Genomic DNA, 26,183 nt, shown 5'->3' on the forward strand with positions numbered 1-26,183 from the left:
GTGTGGGAGGTAGGAGCGAGGTTAAAGTAGGAAAGCACGCTCCAAGTCTAGGCAATGGTGGTGAGGTCTTTCCGCAAAATCTTCCACGAAGCTCCCTCGACATTCAGAATGAATTTCCCTTCGGGGGTGCATCACTTGGCCGCGATGGCACGTGCATTCAGCTGCTCTCCCTTTGGGACGATGGCACGTGTCCCTAAGAAATCACTCAACGTCTGAGCATCAAATTTGTTGGTCTACCCCCGCACCCTGCACTGCTTCGACACGTCGTCCTCTGGATCATAGATATTGGAGTAAAACTCATTCACAAGAGCAACGTTAATTTGCTTCTTTGGCAGGCGAGTGAGTCCTTTATGCCACTAACACCTCTAGAGCTCATTATAAAATCCGTCATACATGCCAGGCGCAAGAACCCCGTTCCTCTCCGGTAGAATGTTCCGAAGATGAACATTATCTTTGTAACGAATCCAATTTGTCTCTGAAGCCAAGAGGAAGGAATCCTAAATGAAATCCCCCCTTGTGGCTAACTGGATCCTATTCTTCGCTTCCTAGAGGCCATCTGCAAATGTAACAACAAAAATATAAGAACAAAATAAAAAATGAACAAAAATTTTAAATTCTGAGTGTGATGCTAAGTCGCCATGGGGCGCTTAGCGCCAATGCAAAACCAATTGGGGCTTAGCGCGAGACAGTGCGCTAAGCTTATGCATGGAAACAGAAGACACTAGGGCTTAGCGTGGGACTGCGTGCTAAGCCCATGTAAGAAAAAACGAAAAGACTCAGAAAAGACAAAATAGTAATGGGGCTTAGCACGAGACTACGCGCTAAGCCCATGCAAGAACATTCATAAAAAATCCAAAAATGCAAGGACATATGCATGTGACTCATGAACTCGCTAAGTGCGGCATGACGGCTTAGCGCGTTCATCTCCTGAAACCTAGAAATGAAAGAACGCACTAAGTATGCAGCGACGGCTTAGCGCATTCATCAAAAACCCAAAAATATTATTGTTGCCCATAATGTTTGAACTCGCTAAGCCACAGAGGTGAGCTTAGCGAGTGTACACAATATTGCCAATCACAAGAGACAATGGACGTTTTTACAGAGTTGGACTTCAAAGAAATACAGAAATAATGCATGAATGCATACAGGAAAAAAATGGAAATTCATAATTAATCTACATAATGAACAGTGCAAGCATGCATACCTTGATCAATGACAACAAAAACATAAACTAAAGAGGAGGGATTAAAAAGAAAGCGCGTGACTCATGCTAAGCGCGTGACTCGACCTAAGCGCCTTTTCACGATCTAGACTTGTCCATACTTCCTAGCGCTAAGTGTGCGTTGCCCGCTAAGCAACTGCGTCGCACTGGACGTCTGAGATGCACTGAACGAACAACTTTAGATCTTCAATTTGGCTTCTTTGGGCTTTACTTTATTTTTATGCACTAGTTATCCACCAAGCACTATAAGTTCATAAAATTTTAACACTTTCTACACAAAAAATTAATTGATGTTAAAATTCCAATTATTCACACAAAAAGGAAGAAATAAGAGAGAAAAATTAACAATTCCTACATAATTTAATCCTAAAATATACCGATACATAGCAGTTATCAATGTTCAATTCCATAGCCCTCCATTTCTTTTTGCCCTCTGTTACTTGCTTAACATATCTCGGTACCCACGCCTTTGGTTTCATCTTGGTGTTAATCAAGCCTTTCACTACCTCAGCGAAAGATCGTGCTTCCGACTATCTATCATTGTACCCACTGTTGACTCTCTCAAATCCTCCATCTCTAATATGAATGTTGTCACTTTTGTGCATGTTGAAAACCTTTGTTATCGTTCCATATCCTCTATCTTGAAAGATAGAAGTTCTGTTAAACTTAGGAATGTTGACGTTCATCTTGATATTTCCAATTGTGATACTGTCAAGCTACTTCTCCAGGGCAGGTACACTACCCACATTAATGAACCTTACAAATTCGTATTTATTCCTCCATTTGTCTTTCCTATTTGCGATGAAAATGCCCCACACCTTGCCATTCTATCTAAACACATTCCAAAGATGTTCCTTAGGGTACTCTTCAGGGAATTTAGAGAAGAAGGAAGAGGTGATCCTCCTGCTACTACCCTCCCCACTCACAGTCACTCTCTCTCTCTCATCTTTTTTTTTTTGTTAATTAGTGTCCTTAAGATATTGGTTAAGGAATTAAAAAAAATATTTATTGTAGAAATTATATGAGAAGGCAAGAAAATCGTGGATATCGCAATTTACGCATGTGAATAAAATATTTTTCCTTTTAGTTTTTTACCTAATGCCTTAGGACACTCGTTAGCAATTACAAAAAAATAAATGACTTAATTGCAAAATTTGTCCCCCGTACTTTTTAATTCATTATCTGAATCCCCACATATTTCAAAATTTTCTATCTTAGCCCCCCAGAGTTAATTTTAACTGTTGACTAATAAATTTTAAATTAGACTAGAAAGTTGACAAATGTTTTCTTAAAAAATAAGAACTTAAAAAATGATTGAAGAAGGATTAGATATTTGGTGTAAAATATTTTCTTGGAATAAATAATAGACTCCTTTACCACTACACCTACATGACCATTTAGATATTTGATGTAAAATATAGTATTACTATGAGTTTTATGTGAAAATAATTCAAAATTTAAACTTTATTATTTTTTAATCTATTATATTTTTATAATATTATATATTATCTTTTAAAATATAATATATAAGATTAATTTTTTTGCCTAAATTAAAATATGTATACTTATATAAGCTTTATTTTAATTTTATATATTATATTTTTATAATCTTATTTATTTTTATCACATTTTTCAAAACTTATTTTATATAGTAAAGTTATAATATAAATTTTATCTTTAATGTATATTTTTATATAAATTATAATTTCATAAAATTACAATATTTGATTATCTTTTAAAATATTTATATATGTGATTTAATGATAATATTTTTTTACCTATATTAAGATATTCTTTTTATTTATTATAATAATTTTTTATTTATATTTAACTTTATTTAATCAGGTACATAATTTTTTTTAAATTAAATTATATAATAAAGATATGTAATTAAATAAAATGACTATATTTTTTATTTTTTAAAAAATATTTATGTATGTGATTTATTGATATTATGTTTAATCTATATTACAACAAATAACATGAATATCATAATATAGATAAAAAATATTGTCACTAATTCACAAACATTATTTTAAAAGATAAATAAAATATATAAAATAAAAATAAAATTTATATAAATATATATATTATAATTTATGTGAAAATAGAATTTAATCTTATATATTATATTTTGAAAGATGATATATAAGATTATAAAAATATAATAAATTAAAAAAAAATTGAATTTTGAATTATTTTCACATAAAGCTTATATTAATATTATATTTTACACCAAATATTTAAATATGCACTTGAATGCGATGGTAAAAGACTGTGTTTCTTGCTTCAAGATTATGATTCTAGTCCCTCCTTAATTATTTTAAAAGTTATTATCTTTTAAGAAAATATCAATTAACTTTCTAGTCTAGTTAACACTTAAAATTTAGCAATCTAATGCTTAAAATAATAAGATAATGAATTTTGAAATATAAGAGAGACTCAATTAAAAAAATAAGAGAACCAATTTGATGAAATAGATAAAATTAGGAGATAAATTTTGGAATTGTTTTTTAATTAGAGTACGTTTGACAAGTTATAATTAGATATTGAACTTAAATATGTTTTTAGTTCATAAAAAAATATGATAATATGTTTGTTTTATTCCCTCAAATTAAAAGTCACTTTTTTTAATTCTCAAATCAAGTATTTTTTTTTGCCCTTCCTTCAAAACGTGGATAATTGAGGTTATGAAGTGACAAACAATGTAACGGTTTGTTGCTGTCTTTGACCGCCACAACACAACTTTGATTTTGAAAATTTAATAGAAATACAATTTATAGCCATTTGAAACTACCGAAAATTAATATCAGAATCAATATTAACCAACATGTTAGCTAATCGATTACGATAGATTGGATCAAATTTTATGATTTTTTCTTCTGCACTACCTCATTGTGACATAGTGTGAAAGGAGGAATTTATTTTTTTTTATAACTTTTATAAGGACTAAAATAATTCATTTTGGCTTTTTGGCCCATATTGTAGGGTGGACTCTTGCATACAACTTTCATTTTATTCTGAATATTGAATCACGGTTTTGAGTGATGCGACTAAGATGAACTCTTGCAGATCATTTTATCCCGAATATTGAATCACCGTTTTAAGTGGTGCGACTAAAATCAAGAACTCTTGCGGATGTTCATTTTAATTATGGAATTTTAAAGTTTCTGGCGGTTATGAACTAAAATTGCCACAAATTACAAAAGGGTATATTGCATCTTTCATCCCATTAATGTGTTGTAGAAGGATTAAAATTATCATTTTCCAACTTTAAAGAATTAAAAAATTCAACTTTAAATTTGAGAGATTAAAAAAATAAATCTAATATATAAAAGACTAAAACATATTTAAATCTAGATATTATTTTAAAGTATATCAGATATAATTTGATAGCACACGTTAACTAACATGGTGTACATGAGCATTCCCTGCCAATTCAAGTTCCCTCCCTGCCACAGTGGTCTCAACTCGCAAGTCGATTTCAAGAAGAGAAAGAGTCCTACAACCTCTACCCGGCTAGGTGCCGCAGAAGCACAACTCCATGTTGGCCTTTTGTAAATAGTCAATATTCTTTCTTTGATTGTAACAACACATTTCAGTTTTTTTTTTAATTTAATGTTTTAGAAAAATACTTCATTTTGTCCATGGTCAGATTTGGAATTAGGTGTTCTTGATGTTTTCTTTCTTTTTTAACTGTTGTTCTTTATTTTCCCATTTCGATCTTGGTTTATGGGTTTGATTTGTAGTGCGTGTTGATGATGTTGGTGCACCATCTAACATATCTTGCTAGTGTGGGTTCAATTTCAGGTACACCATTGAATATTGCTTGATGTGGATTTGATTTGGTTAAAAAAAATTCAGCCAAAAACATTAAACGTTGCCTGCTGTTGGAGAACCATTGGGGTGAGTGAGTAAAAATGTTCATGCTGTTTATAAGTTGATCTTGAGGTGTTCTTGAACCTATTTGTTGAAAGAAAATATATCAAATTGTGGCCATGAAGAAGATAAGGACATTTTGGACTAAAACATTCATTAAAATGCATGTGTTGTGCATATGATATGTTGTGGAGTTACTGAATCGGACAATCAAGGGGTGTCTAAGCAATGAATTCATAATGATGATGGAGGTTTGTGTAGGGATTTAACAATGATGGGATGTGAGTGTAATAAATCTTAAACACATTGAAGACAATGTAATTTGCTTAGAAGCTTATTTCCAAAATTTTCCACGAAGTGCTCCACGAAAGGATCACAACCATGCATTGGAAACCCCATAGTCTAAACTTGTTCTCTTTCTCTGATTCAATATGATTTTTAGTAAATTAAATGAGATGTAGGTTAACGTGGGAAACCAAAATAAGTCTCCCATTGTGGGAAAGTAGTTAGATTTATTAATTTTTTTATTTAGTGGCTAAGATTTTTACTTCTTTTTTATTTTTCTTTTGTCTCTCCCTTCTTGTCCTTCCTGGATTTACCCCCTCTCTTTCTCCATCTTCAACAGTTACAAAGACACTCCTTGCCACCCAAAAATGAATCCCACAGGCCGCCCAACCACAACTCTTGCATCGGAGCACCACCGCAAGTTCAAAACACAAGAATAATAGCGAGGATCTCATGCTCGCACAATGGAAGCTCCTACGAGAGTGAGCACATCTGGGAGGCTCCCTTTGCCCGCCAAGCCACCACGATATTTGCAACACAATTTTGATCGGTCTCGACGACAAAAAAAAAGGTTCAACAAAAAAGGTGAGGAACAAGAAGAGGTGTGCCTAGAAACAGTGATTTTAGGACTTCGAGTGTTGTTTGTGTTTGTCGTTCAACAGAATCTTCGACTGCTAATTAGTTGAGTGAGTGGAGGATTTGTTACGGCATGTGGATTCTTGTGATGGTGCTATGGCTGAAGGTCCCTTTGGTGTTTTTTTTTTTAACAATGTTAAGGATTTGATGATTTGATTATGTGTATTGAAGTCTGAATAAATTGGAAGTTTTTGTGTATGATGAGATGCAAATTAGAGTGGAGTTGCTTTTTATTTGCAAAAATCCTTGTCGCCGCACTACGAACGTAAGGGTCATTGTACCGGGGAGGATAGAGGTGAAGGAAGGAGACGGAGGGGGAGATGCAGGAATACATTTGGAAATTTGAAAAGATGCAAAAGAAAAACAAAAAAGTAAAAAAAAAAATAAAAAATCTTAGCCGTTAATTTAAAAAAATATATATAATAATAATTTTATTTTGATCTTCCATGCTAATTTGTGTCAATTAAACAAATCAATCTTGAGATTCAAAGAATTTACATGCGTCAACCTTCCATTTTAAACACATATAAAACCCCATAAATGTTAAATAATTGTTACACTGTAGCCCTCCCATAGTAATGTTGTTCAATGTGTTAACAAAAATGAGTCATGTGCAATCAACTCACATTGGTTGTGGTAATAAGTATATAAGGATAGGAGAACAAAACATTTTATCAAAAATAAGAAAAAAATGACATTTAAATATCATTAATTGTTATCAAAATACAAATAAATATATTATATATTATTAATATGGAGCCTTTCATCAAGATCACGTTTTGTCTAGGAGTGTTTGCCCTATGCAAAATTTATACATATAAATTAGTATTTTGGTTTGTATTTTATATGATTTTTTGATATAATTATACTTAAAACAATAAATAAATAGTTTTAATACATAAATTATATTTTAATTAAAATTCATGATAAATGAATATTTTTAAAAAGATAAGTTAGATTTTGAATACTTTAAAATTTTGTTATAAGATTGCTTTTAACTTTTGACAATTTCTTTTAAGAAAATATTAAAATGGGCCATTGATTTTGAAATGGGCTAATATGCATTTTGATAATTTCTTTTAAGACAATATATTGGTTTCGGGTGCTCCCAAAATCAACCCCATAGTAGGATTGTATATACATAAGGGGAATGCGAGTTTGCACAAGAAGAGGTTGGAGAATGTTCATTGATTTTGAAATGGGCCATTTTCTGAAAATGTTCATCAATTTTGGTGTTTATAGTGTTTTGAGTGGCAATGAGGGTGAGTTGATTGGAGGTGAGTTTCACTATGGCCTGTTTGATGCGGTCCATATTAGACTTAAAACAAGTAGACTCAACCATGGAGTTCACTGAAAACACCAAGATGTTAGGTGCTCAATTGTTAGCTTCCTAGAATTCGAGAACTAGGGACCTCCTAAAAACAAAGGTTAGAAAAGAGATATTATTTCTTGCTGCCTCTATTCGGTACATATGACATGCATATATAGCATACATAGATGTTGCAATAATAGAAAATGGAAATAACAGAAAATGACAGAATGTAAATGACAGACAAGAATATTCCTATAATCTAAGCCAACCAATAATGTAGTGCCAACACAACACTCCTCCTAACAGATTTGGTTAGGCCTCTTCAAACATAATCTTGTAGATGTTTTGGTGGAGTGATCTTTCTTTTGGGCCTTTCATTCATGTCTGTGGTCTGCTGTTGGGCCATGATCCCCTTCCTATTAGAACTCTCTTAAGACAATATTCTTTTCACACTCAAACATTTGAGACCCTATCCACAATCACAAGCTTGATTCTGGTAGCAATTAAGATCAATAGTATCATTCAGAATGACATAAATCACCTTTTCCAAATACAACGACCTTGCTTCCACTCATCTTTAATTCTTAGCCCAGCGTCCACTATGTGAATGAAAGGATACAACCAATCAGTTCCCTTGTAAGTCAAGTATCAAATAAGAAGTTTGATTTCCCATTACCAATCTTAAACTCAAAACCACCCTTTAGAAACTCCAAGGCCTTGCAGATTGCGTTCCAGGTAGGTGACCATTTTCAAGTCAACGCCCTAAACAAACAACCCTCCTTCATATATTTATCCTTCAAAAGCAAACCACCAACATATGGTTAGACGGTGGCTTCAAAAGAAAGATAGTCTAAAATAGTTGAAATAATTTTTTCTGGCTAGTTCATTACAGAGATGATATGTGAAATACACATTAAAAGAAAAAAAATACATAGAATATCCAATTGAAAAAGTAAAAATATTAAAACTAAAATATTATGAGAGTATTATACCTTTCGCATTATTCTAATTCTCTCTAGTTTTATTTGTAAGATCCAAATTAAAAGTGTATTTAGTTCTTTTTATAAGACTAAGTTTGCATTAATGTTTCATGCATTAATTAATTTTTCACAAAAATATCTTTAATTGTGATTTTTTAATTTCAATAAATAATAAATATAAGGACCCTATGGAAGTTTAACTTTGTCTTGTATAAAGAGAATTTTGAAAACCATCAAATTACCTCCACGACCATCACGAAAGACACCATTTTTGCCTGGTACTCCATAACTAATCTCAAGACTTAATGAAGTTTGAATCAACCTCATTGACGCCATACTCAAAATAACCTAGACTCGTCTCAAACCACCCGACAAGCTTCAAGACACTTCATGGTCAGACACAATCTAGAAATGGGGGTGTTCGAGCGTTTTAGGCTCGATCTCGACCATAACCAATTGATGATGAGGCCTAATCTTAAATTCTCTATCAATCTCTCTCATTTTTATTTATCTCTCTTTCTATCATATCATATTATCTATTATATCTATCTTTTTCTCTATCTATATTATCTATTATACCTCTAACTTATTATTTTTTGACAACTTTTACTCTAATTTTTTTTTTGGTGTATTTTACTCTAACTTTTATTTTAATAAATTTTTACCTCCAACTTTTATACTTAATAATGGATAAAAAACAGAGATTAAAATTCATAGATTTCTTTAAAAATGAGAATAAAATATGATGAAATTAACAAATTAAAGTAAAATCTGATAAAAATAAAAGTACAATTAAACCTAAAAATACTAAAATTAAGTTAATAGTTTAAAACTTGGAAAAGTCACCGCCACGTCCCTCCTCAAGTGTCTGTGTGTGTGGTGCTGTGGTGGTGTTCCTTTACTTCAATAAATAGCAAGTATGGTCGCGTCGGATAGCAGTAAATAAACTTTTGAGCATTCGGAAATCAGCAGTAGTAAGTAAGAAAGCTTTTGTACCTACAAACAATAATTCAACTTGGATCATTAGTTCATTACACAGTCGAATTCTGTTTTCGCTTTGAAGTTCGAACCTTGTTGTACCCTTATTCTAGGTTCCGCACCCCGCAAAGGAACCCGAACCTGCCATGTGCTCGTCGCATTCCCCGAACCACCGTTCGAAATGCAGAGCTCCAGCACCTGCCAATGCCATCATCTTCCTCCTTGTACCACTCCTCTGTTCCCTCTCCTTCATTAACGTCAATTCCCAGGTTTGTTCTCTCTCTTTCTTATTTCCCTTTCAATTCACGAGATCCGTGGAAATTCACTTCGAATTGAACTGAATTTGGCAGATTCTAGAAGCATGCTCTGCCGCTACGGATTGTGGGCCAGGTTTGTTCTGTGGCAATTGCCCCTCTTTGGGCTTGAAGCAACCCATCTGCACCAGAGGCCAAGTCACACTTCCCACTTCCATTGTAAGCTTCTTCCTTCTTCCTTTGATTTTTTTTTTTAAACCCCGGAATCGAAGACAGGTACTAGGAGGTTTACAATCACTTAGACACCTTGTTTAACTAACTGAGCTAAACACGCCCTTGGTCCTTTGAGCTTCTTCAATGAATGAATTCCCAATTTTTTTACTTTCCCTTTTGGGTCATGCTGCAGGTCAATGGGTTGCCCTTCAACAAGTACACGTGGATAGTGACCCACAATTCCTTCAGCATTGTCGATGCACCGCCTTTGCCCGGTGTTCAGAGAATTACCTTTTACAATCAAGAAGACACTGTCACTAACCAGTTGAGGGTATGTGTAGTTTGGCTTCTTTGCAAGTTGCAAATGCTTGCTTTTCTTCTTAATTTTTGTTTTTCTTGTGTTTTGGTAGCTTAATTGTTTTTTGTGATGTTTCTTATGCGTTTGTTTGTTTGATGGTATAGAATGGAGTTAGGGGACTGATGTTGGACATGTACGACTTCCAGAATGATATATGGCTCTGTCACTCATTTCGCGGGCAATGCTTCAACTTCACTGCATTTGTAATTTGACCCTCTTTGTTATATTTGTTGATTTTACTTCATGGTTTGAAATTGCGGTCAAGATTGCAATTTTGTTGCATTTCTTGATATTATGAGAAATTGTTGATAAATGCTGTTGATGTGACTACAACTGCGGTTACATTGCAGCCACAGATGCCCCAAAAACCTTAATATTTTGGCCGAAATCGTGGTTGTGGATCTTTTTAAAAACCTTAAGTGTGCTTTTTGTGGTTGCATTTCAATCGGATGTGGTCTAAATATGTCTATTGAAATGTTCTCAGCAACCGGCAGTTAATACTTTGAAAGAAGTGGAGGCGTTCTTGACGGAAAATCCAACTGAGATTGTTACCATCATAATTGAAGACTATGTGCACACTCCAAAGGGGTTGACTAATGTGTTCACAAGTGCTGGACTGGATAAGTATTGGTTTCCTGTGTCCAAGATGCCGAAAAAGGGTGACGATTGGCCCACTGTGACGGAGATGGTTCAAGCAAATCACCGACTTGTTGTTTTCACTTCCGATGCTTCAAAGGAAGCAGGGGAAGGAATAGCTTATCAGTGGAAGCACATGGTTGAAAATGAGTGTAAGCATTATATATCATTTAAACATGTGTATCTCCTTTGTACATGATTTGCAATGACTAACTCATAATTCACTTGCTATCAGCTGGAGATCCTGGAGTGCAACAGGGTTCTTGTCCGCACAGAAAAGAATCAAAGGCATTAAATTCTAAAAGTCATTCACTTTTCCTGATGAATTACTTTCCGACATATCCAGTTGAAGCTGACTCTTGCAAAGAGCATTCAGCTCCACTTGCTGAGATGGTCAATACCTGTTACAAAGCTGCAGGGAATTTGATGCCCAACTTTATAGCTGTTAATTTTTACATGGTATTCCTTATTCTGTGCTAGGTTGTTAATTGGAAGTTGATTATAATATGTATACAGCATATATACCTTGCAATTCCCCTTTAGCATTCTGACTGAAATTTCTTGCAGAGGAGTGATGGAGGTGGTGTTTTTGATATTGTGGATAAAATGAATGGCCATACACTGTGTGGGTGTAGCACTGTCACAGCCTGCCAGGTTTGTCTGCATTTCTTGTCCACACATGTATTTTATGCCATTTGTTTATTCGTGAATCTTCTGTATTCTGATAATCCTTATTTCTATGTCTGTTGTAATTATGCAATTTTGGGTATAGAGGGATGAAGAGAGTTAAAAGAGAATGAAACACTAATTCATATTAACTACGATGTATTACATTGTATTGATGTGTTTGGTATGTTCATAAAACTGAAAGCACTAACCCTTATTTATACTAATCATAATCCTAACTAATTAGGGAAACAAATTGCCTATGATAAGGAAATATGGTAACCAGTCCTAAGAGATAATGTGGAAATAGGGAAACTAATGACAATGTAAGATATGATAAAATATTTTCATATATTGTAACAATGACCTTGAATACACTAGTGACTGGAAACCTAATTGGGTATAAAGTTTACACCCTGTACAAAGTCTTGGAATTTCAACTAATTTAAAATTTTCAATTCATTTATTCAAAAAGGTTGTCCACATAAACAGAATATATGAGACCTTCAGAGGATACTCTTCGAAGCCTGAATATGTATCTGATGAACATCTGGTTGATTTAGATTTTCCTTCCTGATATAGAATCAAATTTATCAAACCAATGGTCATTCAGTGACCATATTTAAAATTTCTCTACATTTTTAAAAAATATAACTGTGCTTTTTCTTATAATATCTTGAAACCGACAATAATTGATGGAAAGAACGGTTTAGTCACTTGGGGTTCAAGGTTTGAAAGTAGTAAAGAAAATATGGTTGAATTTTATTGTATCACAAAATTATTCTTAGCCATGGAGCATTTCATAAAGAGAAAAGTGAGGTAGTTTTCCATGTTCACTCTGTCATAGAAATTCTAACTATATCTAACTCAAATCTTTGTCAAACAAACTAATTATGGGCATATAAAAGTCATGATAAAATAAATAGATTTACACTAGTAATAGCATCCCCATGTCCTTTCTCTTGACTTATTTTTCTCAACTATCTTCTGAACCCTTTGTTCTTAACTGCATGCTTCCACTTAATGGCAATTTATATGAAATCATGTAGCACAATATTTAGGCCAAATTTGATTAAGATCCAGACAGTCATCTTGCTATTCATCTCTTGGATGTTTAGTTGTGTACTTTTGTATTTATATGAAATGGATGAATACTTGGCATGGATGGATTTCTATCTTGGCACAGCTTCTACATGTACAGTTTGATGAAAGAAATTTCTAGCAACCACGATAACATTATTACTGCACTTTGGCAGGTGGGTGTACCCTTTGGGTCTTGCAAGAATATTTCTGTACCTAGTACGAGTCCAGTGACTAATACTGCTGGAAGCTTTACTGGATCTGTTCAGTTCTCTAAATCAGCTTCAGCTGTCCATCTTCCAAATTGTTTGCTTGTCGTCTTTTACTTCCTGCAAAGTCTTGCTGCAACTATGATGACTATAAGCACTGTTTTATAACTTATGTAAGGTAGTCTTTAAAGAAGGATCTCTAGTATCTTAGCATGTACACTGCAGTATTGTCTCAAGCTGTGAAATGTCATGGAACTGTTACTAGGTTAGAAAAATTAGATATAGACAAATTCTTGTTTCTTGCTGAGGTTATGTTCAAGGATCTGTGAAGTTATTTGAGTTGGTAGTCATGAGAGACCAAGAATTTATCTGGAGCTATAAGTAGTTCAGGTATGTTATAGTTATACTTATATTCTTGGATGTACAAATCAAATTCTAGATATTGCAAGTATGCAACTCTGGATGCATCACTTTCTTTCTTTTCTCTCATTGCGCAAAGGTGTTTTCCAATTTGCAACAATTGTTTTTGGCAAAATTACTTTACAGATACTGATGTTAATAAGGTATTGGCGTGAATTAATGGCTGTTTATGAAATTTAATTCATTTGTGTTAAAGAGGCTACAAATTAGCCAAGTTAAAGAACATCTAACCTAAACTCTGCTACCAATCTTCAGTCAAGTTGGATTGGAGAATTCTTCTCTACTGTTTGTGATTCTAGCTGTACCTGCTATATAGTTTGTAGTTTTTGCTCTGATTGAGTTCAGTTGTCTGCTTCATAAGCTAGAATTTTGAGGGTCACTAGAACTAGTTTATGTTTCCAAAAGGGTTCGAAAAATATTTATCTTACTGATTTTTAAGGTTAGTGAAAGAGTTGCTTATGATGCTGCTTAAATGAAGGTATGTGTTAAACCATTGTTGTTGTGGCTTACTTTAGTAGATTTGAAATCAAAACCTCATCGACTGTAAGTGTTTTGATGGATCATGGGAGGGACTGATTGTATGTTTTCGTGATTGTGCACACGAAAGGTGACATGACCATTGTTATGCATCGAATAGTCAAATTGCACCTTTTTTTCCCTGTTGTGTAAATGAATTTGGTGCAGACGGAAAAGGTTAAGGGAGTATGAAAATTTGTTCTGCCAACATGTTGCCACGCTCATTACTAGAAATTTCATTGGTATAAATCTCTCTTGCAACATGTTTTTATGCAAAGAGTTCTGTTAGGAATTTTTTTTCCCTGTATTTATTTCTGATGAATTGAAATGTGCGGGTAATTTTTGTGAAAATATATATGATATCATTATTTCCTCTGGTAGTATCTTCTGATAATAATCTTATTTCTTAGTAACCATTATACTTATCCTTTCCGCTATAGTTGACTTATCTGATTATCAACCTTGCCTGTCAAATAGGTCTAATCAATTTGGGTTTCTTGTCACCGTTGTGAAGCTAGTTGACATTTCTTGAATTTGTAGAAAATATAATTTAAACTATATCCTTCTTTTAAATGTTGAAAGGAGAAATTGAAGATATTTTCATGATTAAACATTTGTGAACTATTTTGCTCAAAAGTCCTTTGAAGGATTGCTGAATATTAAGTATGATAGTTATATAACTCTTTCAGTCATGCTTTTTACAATGTGTAAAATCCCACTTTTTCAATGGATGGTGATTATGATGTTGATATCGTTTCCCTGAGTACCCTGTATTTAAAACAATTCTTTTTGTCTTTCACCTTGTAAAATGTAAATTGTTAGTGAATTTGTGTATTTCTTTTACATCTACGTTAACAAATAATGCTTGTGTAGTTTTTATTTATTTTAAACTTGTGGTTGCTTTGCTTTGAGCAATCGTTTATCTTCAGATGCTTTATATGTTTCTGAGATGGTTAAGATTAGTGCTGTTGGCATTGCATGAACCTTTTGATAATCAATTAATTATCTGATTTTTGTGTTATCTTGGTAATGCTGTGTATTTGCACTTTTGAAAATACGTGCGACATCATTCTTCATTCTTGCCTTCACAAATATTAATAAAGTTTTTTGTTTTCCAGCTTTCAGGTTTTGTACCAAGAAATCATTAGTCAACAACAGAATTAGGATATAATGGCTAGAACCGCTTAATCCTTGTTAGGGTTTGTATTTATAATTGGATCCCAAACTATCATATTTCCAGTCTTTCCTTCCCACTACCTGGTCTTCACTTTTGTATTGGTGTTGAAACAACCAAGTTGTTGTGGATATTTTATCAAATTGCTATGTATATATAATAGATAAGGAACACGAATAATAAATCTTCATTTATTTAGAAGAATAGAACTTTCATGGAGATTTTTTTTGGTAAAATGTGTATTGAAATCTTGATTTGTTTAAAATGGTTGATGACATCAAACTAATCAAATTAAATCATGAGGAATTTAAAATTACAGATTACCAAAAAAAAGAATTACATGTAATTATCGTGTCAGACTTTTATATAACGTTATAAGTTGATGAACAATCAATCATCAATGTGTTATTTACTATTTAATGTTTTTACTCAATATAAACTAAAATAAAAATTACCCTATTTTACAGGGGAAAAAAACTTATTTAAGCTCCTTTTAATTTATTCTTAGAGAACACTCATAATTTTGTTATAAACATAATATAAATCCAAATTCTTGAAACATACAAACAAGGAAAGATTATATAATGCGGCGGCACAAGGTAATCCCATCACCCACTGGAAGTTGACAAATGTCAATCCTAGAATCTTGAGCAGGATACTTGTTGAGTTCAATCACATGACCACGATAATTCTTGATGTAATCCTTCATAGGCGCATCGGCTGATGCTACCACGGATCCATTCCATAAGGTTTTATCGTATCCGATCAGCCCCCTAATCTTCACAAGATCAATCACCCTCTTGTGATAGTTCAAGTAATTATCCTTATCGGCGTCCACGAAAATGAAATTGAAGGCTCCCTTGTTGTCCTCCTACAAAATTGACATAATTTTAGTACATGTGTCGATTAAAGTTTGTAAACTCGAGTTTAAAACATAAAAGAGTTTTATTTTGCAAAGTGAGTTTGTAAAAATAACCTTGCTATTAGTTTCAACTGAAACTTATTTTTAGGCTATATGCTAGTATGCTACTTTTAAGGGAAGCCAAAAATATCTCCAAATAGACAAATGTAAATCAGGGTTGACCTAAAGTTAAAGTAACTAAATTTATTAGATCCACCAACAAAAAAAAATTACTTTTAGGTTTTATAAAGCAAAAAAGATCACATTTATTAGAAAAGTGTCACACATCTTTTCAAAAAGATTCAACACATTATTCTATTATTTAAAATAAAACATTTATCTTAAAATTAGTTTTAGGTTTCATTTTGCCGTTGACCCGACCCTGATATGAGTTTGAAGAGTTTAAATAATAAATCAAACGTAACCTTCACTGAATTACGAAGTCACTTTAGCAAGTCAAGCCGACGTTAATATACAATTTATTTGCAAATGCCAACCATATACATTCTTTTCTTTCTCCATATGTATGTAAGTATTTAGGCATTAATGAAGAAAATGATTTTAAACACAAGTTTTTCATGAGAAATATAAAATTATAAATATAGACTATGAGATAATATTTTTAACGGTCAAGATTAAAATAAAAATATACATAATTTTTAAAAGATTACGAGTAATTACTAACTTACTTACAATCTTACTTATTCATGTGTAGTTGTATGATGCATATTTATAATTTTTATTTCTCATAATAAGCAAATTTATTTGTTAATACAGCTCTTGTCTCTCTATATATAAACACTTTTGCTCCTTATCTAAGATTTAACTCCTCGGAAAGTTAATGTATAAAATGAAAAGCAACGACTTACGCATCTTTAAGCTACACTTTTAGTCCTTAATTAAGATTTTTTTTAAACCTTAGGACTAATTTGTAAATAAATGCATAGAACTAATTATTAATTTATGCATCTCTAGTTTAAAATTAATTTAGAGTATGAGGTAAGCATCGATATAAAATAAGATGTTGGCAAATTAATGATGCACACACATCTTTAAGCAGCTCAATAAGTAGAGGAAGAGCAGGTCCTTCTCTAAAGTTAATCTTGTGGATCACTCCAGCTTTTTGAATTATGGGCAATCCCAACTCAGTATTCACGGTTCACGTTCATAGCCAAGATCTAATTAACCAAAGTAAACAAGCAATAACTTTAATTCAAGACTTTCCATGAGGATGTATACAATTTCAAATTTTTAATTATGGGATAATAATACTAGTTATTAAGGACCTTTCCATCAGGGGGAAGAGCCAGGGCAGTGGAGCGAAGAGAGTAACCAGTGTAAACACCAATTTCCATAGTGTTATTGGCATTCATGAGCTTAAGAAGCATGCTAAAAAGTTGTCCTTCATCTAATGGTGTAGCCATGAGGTTCCTATTTTACAATATTATGTAAATTAATCACAAAAGCTCTTTGGAAACTGGAAGAAATAACTTATATTCTAATCGACAAGCTGAAATTTTTGTGGAAATAGTTGAACAAAGTTTGTACCCTGACTTATGCATTCCATCAACCCCTATTTTCTTTTCTCTCAATTTTTCTTCTTCTTGCTTCATCAACCCCGTGCAGGTCATGCCTGCTCCTTTGTCTTGGCCGGTGATGAAGATGGCGAATAACTTGGTGACATGATCCCTCTCATTGCTGCCAACGATAACTTCTTACACTACTAAAAAAACACATTATAGGTCAGTTGTTTACCGCCTCTTACGTCGGTTATTAACCATCATCGTAGGCAACGTCATAGAATGTTTGCATCTAAGAGAACGATTTCCAAAAAAATTCATCTTAAAAAAACTACAATTCTAAAACGGTTGTCAAGAAAATAATTGTCTTAAAATGGTGACATTCTAATACAGTTTTCATTGAAAACTGTCTTAGAATGTACTTTTTTTAAAAATTAAAAAAATTATAAATTCTAAGACAATTTTTTTTAAAAATCGTCTTAGAATGTTTTTTTTAATAAAAAAATTAAAAATAAATTAAGTATTCTAATATGATTTTTTAAAATTAAAATAATGATGCTGAAAATCAAAAGACGGTCGATCCCCTTGACTTTCACGTTTGAAGTGGATAGTTACACATACTCAAAGGTGTGCAGGCATCTATGTATATATTATGTGAATGTGGCTAGCAAAAGAACTAGAGTGAATAGGCAATTTAGTCCCTGAGATTGTAACCAGTTTGCATATTAGTCCTTAACTTAAATTTTAATTCAAAATAGTCCCTATCTTTACATTCGTTATGCAAATAAGTCCTTACCGTTACATTCGAAGTTAACGTCGTTAATGAGATGTATTGTTGGCAATTATAGTGCCACGTAGGCTAACTAACGTGGCACTATTATTGGTAGTATTGCAAAATAGTCCTTCTTCTTCACTGTGCTTCTTCTTCGTCATCCTTCACTCAACCACTGTGCTTCTTCTTCGTCATCCTTCATCTTCTTCTTCTCCCTCTCCCTCTCCCTCTCTCCCCTTCCTAATGTCATCTCTTCATCTTCTTCCCGGTGCCACCACCACCCTCAACTCCGCATTCCTCCTCCACCCCCATTCTCCCCTCTTCCCCTCCAAAACCCTAACCCCCAAAAAACCCAAACCCCCCTCTGCCCTCCTCCAGTGGAATTGCAAACCAAAACCCCAACCCAAACCCTTTTGCAGAACCTATTGGTGTACCTTGGGCATAAAAAAGTCGCAGGAGTTTGCCTTCATAATTTCCCTCAATCTTGAAGCAAGAAATTGTTCCATCCTGTTGTAACCACTTTCAGATTTCTTAATTGACCATCGTCTTGTTTGAGCATCTCTAGATTACAAGCCTCCTGAGTAAAAAATTTCATTGACGTTACAAGCCTCCTGTGTTTCATTCACCGCCGCATTTTGTTCTTGTTGTTGCTCTTTCAACAGGAAACTCCTCCTTCAACAGGTACGCCATAGAACATTAGAATCCATCTTCTTTTTCTTGCTGGTATTAATTTACGGTGGGACCACATTGGAATTCATGCCTAAACTTTTTTCTGAGTGCCCTGTTTAACTTTAAACCGCTTCATTTTTTTTTAATTGGCTTTGACATATTCAATTTTTTTTTAAATATAAGATAGTGCCTAAGTAGTATTGAACAGGTTGATGAAATCCATTATTGACTGATGCAAAATTGATACAGTCCCAGTACATTTGCTTCTCAATAAAAAGATATTTCCCAAGTCAAAACATTTTGGGGGTTTCTCTCACAAATGATAATATCAATTATTTAGTACTTGCTCTTTGCATCTGGTGGGGTGTTTGTTTTCATGAAGTTAGAAACTTCGAATAATATTTGTTCAAATTTCAACATTTCAGATTATGAGTGCGGTTCATTACTCTTGAAGCAAGGTTTGGTGGGGGTAAAAAAGGAATGAGTTTTGTTAATTCAAATCACACCCGTGGTTTCACATTATTCTTAATCGGGAAACTGAATTAAGGGTATTTTTGCATAGGGGAATAAGATCATGCCTGGCATTCTCTCAAGGCTGAATGCAACCATTTACTGTCGCATTCGGGAAGCAATAACAAGGCAACAAGGAGTGCCGACATCCTTGTACAGAAGTTCAGCTTTGCCTCTTTGTTCGCTCACTTCAAGTCACACACTTCACACAAAATCAATGATTACTGCCTCACATTCCAATGCTATGCTGGGAGATGTTTATGCTTATGGCTTAATCTCAGGTCGTGGTAGTGTGCGAGACTTCACAAAGCCTGCTGTAGGTTGCTTGAGGGGTAGTGTGAATCTAAGGAGACTACAACCATTGTATGGTCCTTTGAGTTTTGGGTGTTCTACTTTTGATGCTAATAGGAGGATCCGGGATTCGAGTTTGCTGCATGGATCATGGCTCAAGAATTTCTCAGCCTCTTCTTCTGCTTGCTACTCAGCCGGGGCTGCACATGCTGTCTCATTTGATGGAAGCCCTCCTGATGAACAGCTTGCAAATTCCTCTTTTTCGCCTGACCCGTATGTAATTGTTGTTCTTAATATTTTGAATTCTATTTCTCCATGAATTGCTTCAAATAATATATTTTGGATGCCGATTTTGATGCCATGAAGGAAGCTTACCCTATTTATACCGTGTTTGAAAGAGTGGGGTAATGATTCTGCAGCAATTTGTGTTTCTTTAGATTTTTCAATTTAGTCCTTGCCACATTGGACTCAAACTTGCCACATTGGGTTGCTTACGTGGACTGAGGTGTGCCAAATAGACATTTGACTAACGGAATAAATTAGATTTTAACAGCAAGGACTTATTTGCATAACGGATGTAAAGATAGGGACTATTTTGAATTAAAATTTAAGTTAAGGACTAATATGCAAACTGGTTACAATCTCAGGGACTAAATTGCCTATTCACTCAAAAGAACTAGCTATAAAGCAAAAGAACCACCACGCGCGTGTAGTTAAGTAGTAGATTAAATTTTGGTTTTGCTTCTTATAAGCAAAAACCACCACGTGGAGCAACACTAGCTATAAAGCAAAATTACCACATATAATCTAATACAATTTTTAAATAATAAAAAATTATTAAAAAAGTTCAGGAATTGATGATCTAATAAGTTGTTAATTTTCATTTTGCTCTTATTCTTGTTATACCATATATAGTATATAATATAATATACCATAAAGTATAGTCACTCTAAAAGATTATTGTGTAAATACATCAGGGTTTGTTTGGATAAGTAAAGATAATTTATTAGAAAGAAAGAAGTAATGTGAAAGAAAAATAGGAATTCTATGTGCAGAAAGCAACCTCGAAAAGAAAAAGAAACCACAGTAGATAGGAAGTTAGAAACACAATGGGTCGCTACTGTGACTCATTCTATGTCTCTACATTATTCCACATCAACTTATTTCATGTAGCATGAACAAGAATTTACCAGGGAACATAAAGTAATACTGATAAATACAACTTTATGACTCCCACCTTGTGTAAAAGAAAATCCACCAACATATATGCTGTTAAATGATGTCAAGGAATAAAAGTACTGGACTTTTATTTGAACCTATAAAGAATTAAATTGTATCAAGAAGACACTCATACAAAACTTCTTATTATTAGTACTTTCAGATCTGACCACAAAAATAGAAAAAGTTAGTAAATATAAGTTTGAATCAAAAGTAAATATAAGTTAGTAAATATAGGTTTGAATCAAGATTGAACGTGACTTGCCTCAATTTGACCAATAGAATTTTTTATTTAATTTCTCCATGTAAAATAAAATAAAAATCATGTGGATAAGTCGCTCATCAAAAATAAGAATTTCACTGATTACATATTGTTTACCTGTAATGCAACGGCACTAATGGAGTTAATGTCTTAAATGAGGGAATAATATATAGATTATAAATTTAATAAAATATTATTGCAATTGATTAAATAAAATTCACAAGCCATCATTTTTCTAGTGATCAAAGCACACCGTCAATAGGCCTTGTCATAGTTATACCATTAGCATACCGAAAAAGGCATAAATCAAGACTTTTAACAAAATAAAACATTCACAAGCAGCAGCAACCTACCGAAACTCCTATCTGAATTAAAAATTATGGCAACACATTAAAAATTAAAAATAAAAACACGAACCTTACGCAGAATTCAAAAGAATTTTACGAAGGGTTCGCCAGGATGGGAGAAAGAACACACCTTTGCAAGTCTCAACGAGTGATCTAAGAATCCAGATGCACTGCGATGATATATTTTTTAGGAAAAAGACATTAATAATTAGTATTGAAAGACAAGACAAGACACAACAGAGAAAATAGAAATTATTATTTTTTAATAAATTAATTTGAAGAATCCAATTAATTAAAGTTGTGATGAGGGCCAGCCGTATTATTCTGTGTATATGACATGAATAACAGATTGACCTCTACCAATTTCTGCTCAGTGCTAGAGTGTAAGTAATGACACACTATCTCTCCCTTCTCAAGCAATCCTCAACCTATGCTATAACAGGGAAAAGTTATTATGCATATCAACTAACTAGATACAATTCAAACTCTCAAGGCACAATATAGACAGACTTGCCTTAAGCATATAATCTGGGAAGAGTCAATCTCAATCAAGTTTGCAGCCTTACTTTTGTAGTAATCGACAGTATCCTCAAGCATATGTACCTCAAAATCCTGTTCATATTGATCCATTTCGCCCATACCAATCTCAACAAATATATCAAGAACATTTTTCAACAACGATCTATCAATTTGTTCAGCCTCACGTTATTTATCAATCTATAACATGAGGCATAGTTATTTTAGAAGTCATCATCAGCAACTAAGTATATCATGCATATGAAGTGATATACTTACAACTAATAAATTTTAAAATACTAACAGATGATGTGTTGATAAAAATATGCAAGAGAATATTCATTTTCTTTCTCCTATTAATGTAAAGCAAAGCATTTTAGAAATCTAAACTCATTTTCATTAATTATATAGGAAGAGAATATATATTTTTTTTTTTGGCACAGCATAGGAAGGAAATAGTGAACACAATTTGTGGTTTGTAGAAGCCAAGCTAGAGCAAATGGATAATATTACCGAAGCACTAACTAACTAACCTGATACCATGGCCTAGACCACATGTTATACCAATTATTTTGATCTTGGAGGATCCAGCACTAATAGCTCATGTTCATTCAATGACATATTTGATATGGAGGTACCCCTCGGTATGAATCTGTTGAAGGTAAAGTACATGAGCTTAAAAGGCTCTAAATGGACTGAATGAAACAGTCCCTAAAAAAAACTAGTGGGAATATTAATGTACTCGTCTCACAAGCATGATAAAGTTTCAGCAGTAAGGATGGTGAGTCAAATTATGCATGATCTTAAAAATTCCATCTTATAGCTGTGCATCATACAAAGTAACTAAAAGGTACTTGTGGAAAGAACATTCATAGGCTCTACATTGTCAAACAATACTAACTACAAAGTAAAGCTTGACTCATATGACCTCTGCATCATTAAGAAGAGGTGAAATATGTGCTAAAATCTATCAGGAAAACAGGAAAAAAAAGAAGAAGTAAGGATTGAATGGCTTACCCATGACTCCACTGACAACACTGCGCACTGCACAATTGTTCCAAATTTCTTGACCATGGATTTCCTCTACTGAGGGCAGTCATATGGGCTCAATATGAGGGTTCTCTAGTTGTGTTGAGTTCAAAGAAGCATTTTCAATTCCTTTAGCAGAGTCACCAGCCATTGGTAAAGCTCAAATCTAGGATATGCTACAGCTATGTAATGAAGAAAGAATAGTTATTATAAAGCACAAATACTCAAAATATCTATCTATACAGATATGTAGAAACAAGCTTCATAATGATGAATCAAGTTGATTCAAGTAGTTTTGATGATGACAAAGATGATGACAAAAAGTCCAAGAGAATGATTTCAAGATAGAGTCAACAAGTTCAAGATCAAGTTTAATTTCAAGTTTCATGAGAAGAAATCAAGAAGATTCAAGAATCAAGAGAAGTTTGATTTCAAGATTCAAGAGAAGATGAATTCAAGATTCAAGAGAAGAAATCAAGAAGACTTCACAAGGGAAGTATTGAAAAGATTTTTCAAAAAACAAACATAGCACAATTTTGTTTATCAAAAGAGTTTTTCTCAAAATTTTCTAAGTTACCAGAGTTTTTATTCTCTGGTAATCGATTACCAGTTTCCTGTAATCGATTACCAGTGGCAAAGTTTGATTTCAAAAGCTTTTAACTGAATTTGCAACGTTTCAATTATTTTTTAAATGGTGTAATCGATTACAATATATTGGTAATAGATTACCAGCGTATCTGAACGTTGAAATTCAAATTCAATTGTGAAGAGTCACATCTTTTCATAAAATGCTTTGTGTAATCGATTATATGGTTTTGGTAATCGATTACCAGTGACAAGTTTTGAATAAAAATCAAGAGATGTAACTCTTCCAATGGTTTTCAGGTTTTTCTCAAGGTTATAACTCTTCCAATGGTTTTTCTTGACCAGACATGAAGAGTCTATAAAAGCAAGACCTTGACTTGCATTTCAATAACTTTTTTCATATATTCTTTTAAAACCTTTGAATCTCTTTGAACATCTTCTTGAACTTCTTCTTCTTCTTCTTTTGCCAAAAGCTTTCTGATTTTTCTGGTTTCCAAACTTTGTTCTTTCACAGAAAACAAAAGTGTGTTGTATCTTTTCATTCTCTTCTCCCTTTGCCAAAAAGAATTCGCCAAGGACTAACCGCCTGAATTCATTTTGTGTTGCTCTTCTCCCTTTTCCAAAAGAACGAAGGACTAACCGTCTGAATTCTTTTGCGTCTCCCTTCCCCCTTTTCAAAGAATTCAAAACGACACAGTCTGAGAATTCTTTTGATTCTTCCCTTTCCCTTAAACAAAAGATTTCAAAGGACTAACCGCTTGATATATTTTTTGTTTCCCCTTCACAAAGTTTCAAAGGACTAACCACCTGAGAACTTTGTCTTAACACATTGGAGGGTACATTCTTTGTGGTACAAGTAGAGGGTACATCTACTTGGGCTGTTGTAACTGAGAACAAGAGAGGGTACATCTCTTGTGGATCAGTTCAAGTGGAGGGTACATCCACTTGGTTGTTCAAAGAGAACAAGGGATGGTACATACCTTGTGGATCTTTGCTTGTAAAGGCTTTTATAAGGTTGAAAAGAAATCTCAAGGACCGCAGGTCGCTTGGGGACTGGATGTAGGCACGGGTTGTAGCCGAACCAGTATAAAATTCTTGTGTTTGTCTTCTTCTTCCCTACACTCTTTAATTTCCGCTGTGCACTTTAATTATCGCTTTTACTTTTGGTTAAGTTTCTATTTCTGTTCTTTATTTTCTTAACATTATAGTAAAAGCCTAATTGAATCTAGTAACATTAAGAAGGATATCTTTTAATTAGTAAAGGTTCATTAATAATTAATTCAATCCCCCCTTCTTAATTATTCCGAGGCCACTTGATCCAACAAGATACAACAGAGTCAGTTCTCAATTATTAAAATGAAAATCAAGGAATCCAATTGAGATAACAAGATTCATAACATTATAATGAATCAAATGAGAGGTAAGGCAAAGCAGAGGGAGATAGAGAATGTGGTTGGCACGAGTAGCACATGGAAACAGGTAAAAAATAATGAACCTCCAACTTGGGACTCCCAAATGTATTGCTCATCATCATTGTGCTTGGTGGTAACAATGACCTTTTCGGCAACAAGATATGCAGAGTAGAACCACACACTAAACTATCCAATCATACTAACATAAGCACCAATAGCCAAAGCTTCCATGAATTTCTTGGTACCAGACCTAGCAATTGTACCCAAGTTGCTCACCAAATCTGAAAAAAAAAACATAACAAAAATGAATTAGAGACTAACCAGGTAAACAAAAAAATTGGTCCACAAATATCTCAATAAAAGAACATCTCAACCTACCAGCTTTGGTCATGCCAATACCATTGTCAACAATGGTTAGCATATTGTTAGTCTTGTCAGGAATAATATGAATGAACAACTATGGCTAAGTATCGAGCTTGCTCTTGTCCGTCAAACTCTCAAATCTAGTCTTGTCCAAAGCCTAAAATTTTACATACAACCACATAATTAATTAATCTTTCAAAACAAATCAACTCAAGAAGAAAACCAATATTAACACAACCACACATCACACTAAAAAAATTCAGTGGCAGGGTACAACATTTCAATCATAATTCATCTCCAACGTAACCAATTTCACTCCTACAAAATAAATTAGATGTCACTAATTCACTATTCACTATTATAGTTCGAGCAAAACACCGTTAAAGAGCAACAATAATCGAATCCATTACATATCAAAACCTAAATAATAACCTAACCACAGTGAACTTATATCTAATCCACCACCTCAGTGTCGAAGGCGTCAGACTCGATCTGGCTCTGGTCCTCGAGGACTTGGTGGGCCTGGATGACGGCCATGGAGAAATCGGTGGTGGCAAACTTTTTGATGTTATGGAACCAGAGGAGGTTGTCCTTGCATTCTCTTCCAACGACGACATTATCTGCGTCCAACATCTCTCACAAACCCTAACCCTAGGCCCCTAACCTCTTTTCCCAATAGGGGCGCTGAGGAACAGGTTGTAGAGGAGCGTTGATATGAGCGTGGAGGAACAGAGCGCACGAGTGAAGAGTGAATGGGAGAAAAGAGATCAAAAGCATGCTTCACAGACTTGAAGCCTATCTTCTTCAATGACTGTGTGGCTCATGGGCTCCACCTCCCATATATCTTTATACTTGCCCAATCTATCATGCCCATTTTGATAAAAAAATCATCGTCGTATTGAATGGTTTGCGTACTCTTATTTACAAAAAATGCCATCGGTCATTTGCTAAGGATGATTTTAGTAGAACC

General features: G+C 33.7%; 2 protein-coding genes and 1 pseudogene across 4 annotated transcripts; 2 read left to right on the forward strand and 1 right to left on the reverse strand.

The window, feature by feature from the left end:
* The first annotated feature begins 9,159 nt into the window (after window positions 1–9,159).
* On the forward strand, window positions 9,160–13,193 carry LOC114394158 (PI-PLC X domain-containing protein At5g67130-like). 3 transcript variants are annotated; one of them, XM_028355777.1, is made up of 9 exons: window positions 9,160–9,288; window positions 9,406–9,561; window positions 9,643–9,765; window positions 9,953–10,090; window positions 10,222–10,320; window positions 10,602–10,905; window positions 10,989–11,212; window positions 11,321–11,407; window positions 12,676–13,193. In XM_028355777.1, the coding sequence occupies exons 2-9, from the start codon at window positions 9,439–9,441 to the stop codon at window positions 12,874–12,876; spliced, it is 1,299 nt and encodes a 432-aa protein (XP_028211578.1). In that variant the 5' UTR covers window positions 9,160–9,288; window positions 9,406–9,438; the 3' UTR covers window positions 12,877–13,193. The 3 variants fall into 3 exon arrangements, with proteins under 3 accessions (XP_028211578.1, XP_028211577.1, XP_028211576.1); XM_028355776.1 differs by having other exon boundaries at window positions 9,173–9,292; XM_028355775.1 differs by having other exon boundaries at window positions 9,225–9,561.
* Window positions 13,194–15,361: 2,168 nt separating this feature from the next.
* On the reverse strand, window positions 15,362–17,529 carry LOC114392216 (annotated as a pseudogene).
* A 1,071-nt stretch (window positions 17,530–18,600) lies between these two features.
* LOC114392832 lies at window positions 18,601–19,874 on the forward strand. The gene is made up of 3 exons (XM_028354062.1): window positions 18,601–18,692; window positions 19,106–19,149; window positions 19,243–19,874. Exon 3 carries the CDS (start codon window positions 19,255–19,257, stop codon window positions 19,798–19,800), a length of 546 nt encoding a protein of 181 aa, XP_028209863.1. The 5' UTR covers window positions 18,601–18,692; window positions 19,106–19,149; window positions 19,243–19,254; the 3' UTR covers window positions 19,801–19,874.
* The last annotated feature ends 6,309 nt before the right edge of the window (window positions 19,875–26,183 follow it).

The sequence above is a fragment of the Glycine soja genome, chromosome 17, assembly GCF_004193775.1.
Source record: "Glycine soja cultivar W05 chromosome 17, ASM419377v2, whole genome shotgun sequence".
In the NCBI taxonomy this organism is placed as follows: domain Eukaryota; kingdom Viridiplantae; phylum Streptophyta; class Magnoliopsida; order Fabales; family Fabaceae; genus Glycine; species Glycine soja.

Coding starts and splice junctions, on each gene's coding strand:
- LOC114394158 (XM_028355777.1), top strand. CDS start 9,439: ATGTGCTCGTCGCATTCCCCGAACCACCGTTCGAAATGCAGAGCTCCA. Junction 10,091..10,221: donor CTGTCACTAACCAGTTGAGG/GTATGTGTAGTT, acceptor TTGATGGTATAG/AATGGAGTTAGGGGACTGAT. Junction 10,906..10,988: donor GCACATGGTTGAAAATGAGT/GTAAGCATTATA, acceptor ACTTGCTATCAG/CTGGAGATCCTGGAGTGCAA.
- LOC114392832 (XM_028354062.1), top strand. CDS start 19,255: ATGCCTGGCATTCTCTCAAGGCTGAATGCAACCATTTACTGTCGCATT.